Source organism: Theropithecus gelada, chromosome 1, assembly GCF_003255815.1.
Source record: "Theropithecus gelada isolate Dixy chromosome 1, Tgel_1.0, whole genome shotgun sequence".
Classification (NCBI taxonomy): Eukaryota; Metazoa; Chordata; class Mammalia; order Primates; family Cercopithecidae; genus Theropithecus; species Theropithecus gelada.
Genome location: NC_037668.1, coordinates 45,353,366 through 45,360,501, shown reverse-complemented (window position 1 = coordinate 45,360,501; position 7,136 = coordinate 45,353,366). Strand labels below are relative to the sequence as shown.

At 48.1% G+C, this 7,136-nt stretch overlaps 1 protein-coding gene across 1 annotated transcript; it reads right to left on the bottom strand.

The window, feature by feature from the left end:
* Nucleotides 1-993: 993 nt before the first annotated feature.
* ACTL8 (actin like 8) lies at nt 994-5,071 on the bottom strand. The gene is made up of 2 exons (XM_025357393.1): nt 4,705-5,071; nt 994-2,286 (listed from the first exon to the last, which is right to left on the bottom strand). Exons 1-2 carry the CDS (start codon nt 5,050-5,052, stop codon nt 1,534-1,536), a joined length of 1,101 nt encoding a protein of 366 aa, XP_025213178.1. The 5' UTR covers nt 5,053-5,071; the 3' UTR covers nt 994-1,533.
* Between the last annotated feature and the right edge of the window lie 2,065 nt (nt 5,072-7,136).

The following is a 7,136-nucleotide window of genomic DNA, read 5'->3' as shown; positions in this document are numbered from 1 at the left end:
TTAACATTAAGGAGCCAAGAATCCCTTTCAGAAACCGCTGGATAACACTATGGTTGAGAGCCCAGGCTGGGTTCAAACCCCAGTTCTGGCACTTAACAGAAAACACATTTCATTAAATAAATTGTATATTGTGGCTCCTTTCTCTGTATTAGTCAGAGTAAGCAAAAGAGTTGCTGTAACAAACAGCCCCACACTCTCAGTAGCTGAACATAGATTCCTCATGCCACAGGCTAGTGTTGGTGGGGTTGGGCAGGGGTTTCTGTTCCACCCAGGCACTCAGGCTTCTTCCATCTGCAACTCTTGCCATCCCCTAAGGCTTACACATCCTCCCCATTGACCCATCCCGCAGGCTGTGAAGGGGTATTTTTAAGGTCAGGTGCATGCCAAATGGGCCAGAACTCAGCCACCTGGCCCTATATAACTGCTGAGGACTTGGGAGCATTGCCTCAGTGTGCCATTGAAGGAGAGAACACAGTTACTGATGGTCCCTAGCAACCTCATCTCAGTCCATTCCATTGAAAGTGGCCATCCCTCCACCTCCAGATCACATGACCGTGTCACATTTGATTCATTTCATTCTTCATCATCAGAAATATTAACGTATGTACTGTCTACAATAGAACCCACAGGATGCTGTAAGCTGAAAACCAGAAACCTTGTACATCTTTCTCACCTCAAGTCCCCAGTGTCCAGCACAGCTCCTAAAACATGGTAGGTACTTGAATATTCATCAGATATATACCAAACAAATACAAGAAAGAAGGAAAACTTTCAACAGAATATTGGGACACCTGGGATGGATGGATAGAATGTGGCAGTGGAAGAACACAGGGTCCAGACCCTTGCCTATTTGGCTCAGTGGCAGCCACTGTTCACAGGCCCCAGACACCTCAGAGACTGCCCTGGCCCCTACCTGGCTCTCTCACACTTATACTCCCTGAGACTCCCCAAGGGGCCGCCCACCCTACCCCCATCCATCACAGGAGCCAGCGCTGCTTCCAAACAAGTTGTTTATTTGCAGATATAAAACAAGGTCCAACCATGGGTGGCAAGGGCATCCCAGGCTCACCTGCAGCAATGCCTCCCTGGCCAGAAAGGGCTAGGACCAGAAATGTCAACTCTTCCCCATCCCCTAGTCAAAAATAATTGGGACTCCTAGCAGAAGTGTTACCCCAGTTAAAACCTACTCAACCAAGAAGAATGAGACAAACCAAGGGAAGTGTCAATGAAAAACCAGTGGCTCTCGGGCATGGAGATGGCAGTCAGCCACTCAGACTCCAATGACAGGCCACCCTGGAAAAACCGTTCCCTGCAGAGTTTCCAAGGATGACATCTTGTCTTTCCCCTTGGGTAGGTCCCACTCTTGCAACAAGATAAAACCTTAGAACCTAAAAAATACACTTATGCCCCCAGAATTCCAAAGCCAGCTCACCCCACCTCACCTCATTCTACCACCACCCAGAACATTTTGCTAAAATTAATCTGCCCGTGCCCATCTAACAGGAGCCCATTCTCAGGAGACAGCCAGTAGGGTCACATCCTCCTATGCTCACCATACTCCTCTCGGGACATCCACTCAGACTGGTAGGTAGAAAGGTGAGCCACCACGGACGCTCCTAGCCAGACACTGAAGTTTCTATTGGAACCCGCCCAGACTGTGGCCTTGGTGGAGGAGACACGATCCCCCATCAGCTCCCCGAACAGGCGCTTTGTGAACCCGGGATAGAGGGTGTTGCCCCCGCAGGCCATCACATGGGAGACCAGCAGGGGGCGCAGGGAGATCTCGCAGGACTCCACGGATTCCACGATGGCCCGTGGGATGCTGGGCCCTGGCTGCTCGAACACCTGCGGGCTAAAGAACATCTCAGGAGCCACCCGCTGCATGGGGGTCAGCTCCACGCGGGAGCCGTCTGGGAGCTGATAGGTGTTGCTCTCATCCAAGCCACTCTTCTGCCTCTCACGAAAGTCCAGGGCCTCCCCCAGATTCTGCGGCACGTAGCACTTGTTCATCTGAGTAATGGCGACCGTCTCCAGCTGAAACAGGCTGCGTCTATCGCAATCTTCCTTAAAGAGGCTCTTGAGGAGATAGGTGGAGAGATCCTGGCCGGCGAACTCCAGCGTCTTGCCACTGGCGGGCAAGGGGCGGCCCTGGTGGAAAGGCTGCACGCGGGTCAGGCCGTAGCCAGAATCAACCACCACTCCGGTCAGGAGGCCAGAGGCATACAGGGACATCTGCAGCTGGTCAGCCAGGAGAACGGATGGGACATGCAGCAACTCAAACAGGATCTGCAATAAGGGAGAATTCACTCAGTGCATTTCCCCCAGCCTGCTCAGCAGTCAAAGCTGAAGTCAGCACAGAGCCACGTCCTCGGGGGACTCTCGGGCTGCCCCAGGATGCTGTGCCCAGGGACCCTGGAGCTCATGCAGTGAGGATAAAGCAGCAGCTCTAGAGGATTAGAAGGGGAGCTGGGTTTGCCCTCAGGAGCTTGTCTGGTCATGGCCGTTCAGAAGATCACTTTGGTGGAGAGGTGAGAAGAGCTCTGTGGCTGCAAGAAATGGTTCTGGGACTGGCTGCAGGAGGGACATGGCCACGGGTCACATGTGCAGCCTGAACCGCCTCTTTAGAAGAAGCAAGAACAGATTAGAAAAGAAACAAGTGTTGCATATTCACCACTGCCTCCGAAAAGTGGAGGAAGACTAGAAAGACAGACAAGAAAGATAAGACAGACAAGAAAAAAGACAAACGGGTGGAAAGAATGAAAAAGGAAAGAAAATAAAAGAGAAAAAAAAGGGAAAAGATGCTCACTGCCTGGGAGCAAAAGCCTTATTTATTCTTTTTTTTAAAATAAAAACCTTACAAACGTCAAGACAACCCTGGAATTTGGATATTTAGGGTTTGCCAGAGACCCTGGGCTGGTTTTCTCCCCCTGCCCCTCACCCCCTGAATCTTTACAAAGTCTCCCTGCCCCCCATTCCTCAGCTCTGGCTGCCTTCCCAAGGTTCTAATCCCATAGAAGCAGAAAGATCACAATAGTCAACCCTTCTGTGGCCCCAGCCACTTACCGCTTCAAGCCCCCACAAGCCTGTCATCTCCCCTCAGTGAGAGGGGGCTCTCTCCATTATTACTCTCAGAAAATTGTCCCCCCACCAGCCATTTCTCAAAATAGCAGCCAAGGTCCTCTTTTTCAAATGGAAAATCAGATATGACTCCCCCATTTAAAACTCTCCATTTAAAACTCCTCAGGAACTTCCTATTCACTTAGAGCAGTGGCTGGCAAGCATTTTCTGTAAAGGGGATAGACAGTAAGGGTTGCCAAATTCAGCAAATAAAACTACAGGATGCCCAGTTACATATGACTGTCAGATCAATAATAAATAATACTGTAGTGTAAGTATGCCCCATGCAATATGAAACATACTTAAATACTAAGACATTATTTGTCATTTATCTGAAACTCAAGTCTAACTAGGACATCATGCATTTTATTTAACAAATCTACGATAGTAAATATTTTAGCCTTTAACTTGATGTATGGTCTCAAACAGTCTCTGCTGCAACGACTGAACTCAGATGCTGGAGTATGAAAGCACGCTCTGCCAAACCCTAAATATCAGAATTCCTGTTTTGTCTTGATGTCTGGAAAGTTTTTATTTAAAAAATAATAATAGGGCTTTGTCTACCAGGCAATAAGCATATTTTCTTTTTTCTTTCCTCCCCTTTCTGTCTTACACAACATATAAATGAATGCGTGTGGCTATGTTCCAATAAAACTTTATTTACAAAATAGGTGGTGGGCCGGATTTGGCTCACTGGGTTGCCAATCCTTGATTTAGAGTAGAATCCAAGCACTACCCACAGCCTACCAGGCCTACAAGGCCCACCCTCCACCAGCCTCACCATCCTACTTGCCTCTTGCCGCTCTTGCTGCTGAAATCACCTCCGTCAGAGAAGCCCTTCCTGAGTACTCTCTTCAAACAGGTTCCCCACCCCCAACAGTCCACCATCATCCCATTTCATTACGGTTCTAGAACTCATCGCTACCTGGAATTATTTGTCAACTCCTTCATGGAAGCTCTGAGGGCCAGAACATGGCCTATATCAGCAATTATGGAATCCATAAGCAAATAATCCCACGTCTTTCTCCCTGGTAACAACCCCCTTTCCACCGAGCACTTTGGTTGCTACATGTCCGTCTGCAGGTGGGGCCTCCATGAGCTCCCTTGCTTAGAGACACACCAGGCACCCACTAGGCTCTTGGGAAATGTTTGTGGGGCAATTTGTTGGTTTCTTTTTTTTTTTTTTTTTTTTTTTTTGAGACAGGGCCTTGCTCTGTTGCCCAGGCTAGAGTGCAGTGGCGTGACCTCAGTTCACTCTATTCTTGACTTCCCAGGCTCAAGTGATCCTCCCACCTCAGCCTCCCAGGTAGCTGGGACCACAAGCATGCACCCTACGCCTGGCTAATTTTTGTATTTTTTTATAGAGACGGGATCTCACTATATTGCCCAGGTTGGTCGTGAACTCCTGGACTCAAGCGATCTGCCCACCCGCCGGGGACTCCCAAAGTGTTGGGATTACAGGCATAAGCCACCACACTCAGTTGGCAATTTATCTTAAAAAGCACAATTCCTGGTGCCCAATCAGTCCAGACATAGTGTCAGTCTGTTTCCCGCTCCCGAGTGGGAGCAGCCCCCGGAAGGCCTCACCTCCAACATCTTCTTTCGGTCCGCAGGCTCCCTCAAGGGGGTCTCCGTGATGATCACAGAGGGGACCTCGTGCTCCCGTTTGTGGTTCTCCAACACAAATGACCAGAGGTACTGCACGCCCTCCCAGTTGAGGATGCGGCCCCGCTCGATGGGGTAGCTAAAGGTGTCAGGATGGCAAATGTCGATGCCCAGGCTCACGCGCCTCCGGGCGTAGCTGGGGCCAGGGTTCTCCTTGCACGGTAGGTAGTTCACGATGTTCGGGAAGACCATCTGAGGCTCATTCCAGCCAGCCGTGCCAGCCTTCAAAAAGCCAGACCCGTGGTCAATGATAACGGTTCTTGCAGCCATGGCGGAGGCAGAGGTGGGTGGGACCTGTGGATGCAAAGGATGGGGTTAGTTGTGCAGACAGCCTACACCACCATAAGCAGCTTCCCCCTCCACCCAACAGTCAAACCTCAGGGCTTCCCCTGAAGCTTGTCCACTGACCCCTCCAAGCCTTTGCACAAGCCATTACCTGAGCCTGGAACACTCTCCCCATCCCAAATTCCCAATCACCCTACCAGGCTCCCTTAATGGGCCACGTCCAGGAAGTGGCACCCACCCCTCCTGCCCACTCAAGCTTCTCCCGCTGCACTCTGCACACACATGTATCCTGAGGAGAGCACTCCTGCCCCATGATCCAACTCTGCAAAGATTACTCTTTGCAGACTCAGCAAGAAGCTTGCCACTTGGGAAGTCCTTGTAGACACTGGCTGCCTAATTAGAGGGCACAAGGAACATGAAACATCAGCCTCAGAGCCACCACCTTCAGTAATAACAATGTCATAGCAACAGCAGCAGAAGCAGGCGCTGTATCAGTGAGCATGGCAGCAGCTGCAGGGACCATTTCTGGAGAACATACCCTTTCTCCAGTACCACAAGGAACACTTTGCATGTTAGGTTGGACTAGGTAAAACTGCCATTTGTGTCTGTGAAAATGATCAGAGATCAGCAATTTCACATGGTTTCACCTGATACATGGACTCATTTAATATCTGCCACAATGTATAAGGCAGGTGATGTCCACTTTATAGATGAAGAAACTGAGGCACAGAGGGGTAAGATTACTTTCCCAGGGGTATACAACTAACAAAAACAGAGTTAAGAGTCAAACACAAGCCAGACTGCAAAGGCGACGTCCTGAGCATCAAGCATGAGAGGCATCAGGCATCAGGTGTTAAACATGAGCTAAGCATCTAACACCTGATAAGGGAGACGATCAAGAAGATTCCATGATTGTGGTTAGTTTCTTCACCTGTAAAGCGGGGAGAACAACAGCCCCCCCTGCTGAAAAGGTAGCTATGGTCACTACCTAATGTCCAAACTTACTAAAAAGCTACAGTAGCCAAGACAATATGGGGGTTACTGGTAAAAGAATAGTCAAGGCCAGGTGCGGTGGTTCACGCCTGTAATCTCAGCACTTTGGGAGGCCCAGGCGGGCGGATAACCCTGACGTTAGGAGTTCAAGACCAGCCTGGCCAACATGATGAAACCTCATCTCTATTAAAAGTACAAAAATTAGCCGGTGTGGTGGCGCACTTTTAATCCCAGCTACTCGGGAGGCAGAGGCACAAGAATCGCTTGAAACTGGGAGGCGGATGTTGCAATGAGCCAAGATTGCACCATTACACTCCAGACTAGGTGACAGAGTGAGACTCCATCTCAAAAAATAAATAAATAAAAATTAAAAAAAAAAAAGTCACATAGATCCATGGAACAGAAAGTCCAGAAACAGGCTCACACACAAAACAAGTGTTGTTTGATCTTTGACAAAGTCCCAAAAAATAATTAAATGGAGAAATGATAGTCTTTACAACAAATAGCAAAGAACAATTGGATGTCCATATACAAAAAAAAGAACCTTAGCCTATACCTCACACCTTATAAAAAATTAACTTAAAATGGATCATAGAAATAAATGTAAAACCTGAAACCATAACGCTTCTAAAAGAACACCTAGTAGGAGAAACCGTGAAGGCAAAGTTTCCTTAGAACATTAGAAGCCTGACCCACAAAAGAACAAATTGATAAACTGGACTTCATCACATTTAGGAACTTTTGTCCTTCAGAGACGCTATTTACTATAAAGAGAATGAAAAGACAAGCCACAGACTGGGAGAAAATACTTACAAATCATATATTTAATACAGAACTCTCAAAACCCAGTAATAGGAGAAACAAGCCAATGTTTTTTAAATGGGCAAAAGCTTTGAAGAGTCACTTCACCAAAGAAGATAGATGGATGGCAGATAAGCACATAAAAATGTATTCAGCATCATTACTCATTAGGGAAATGCCAGTTAAAATCACAACAAGATATTTCTATGTACCTACCTATCAGAATGACTGAAATTAAGGACCAGCCTTACCAAGTGCTGACAAGGAAGTGGAGA

Bases quoted from the DNA above. Each gene is read 5' to 3' on its own strand.
- ACTL8 (XM_025357393.1), bottom strand. From the start codon at position 5,052: ATGGCTGCAAGAACCGTTATCATTGACCACGGGTCTGGCTTTTTGAAG. The intron at 2,287-4,704 runs GTGAGGCCTTCC...CCCTTATTGCAG, and splicing joins ACCGAAAGAAGATGTTGGAG to ATCCTGTTTGAGTTGCTGCA.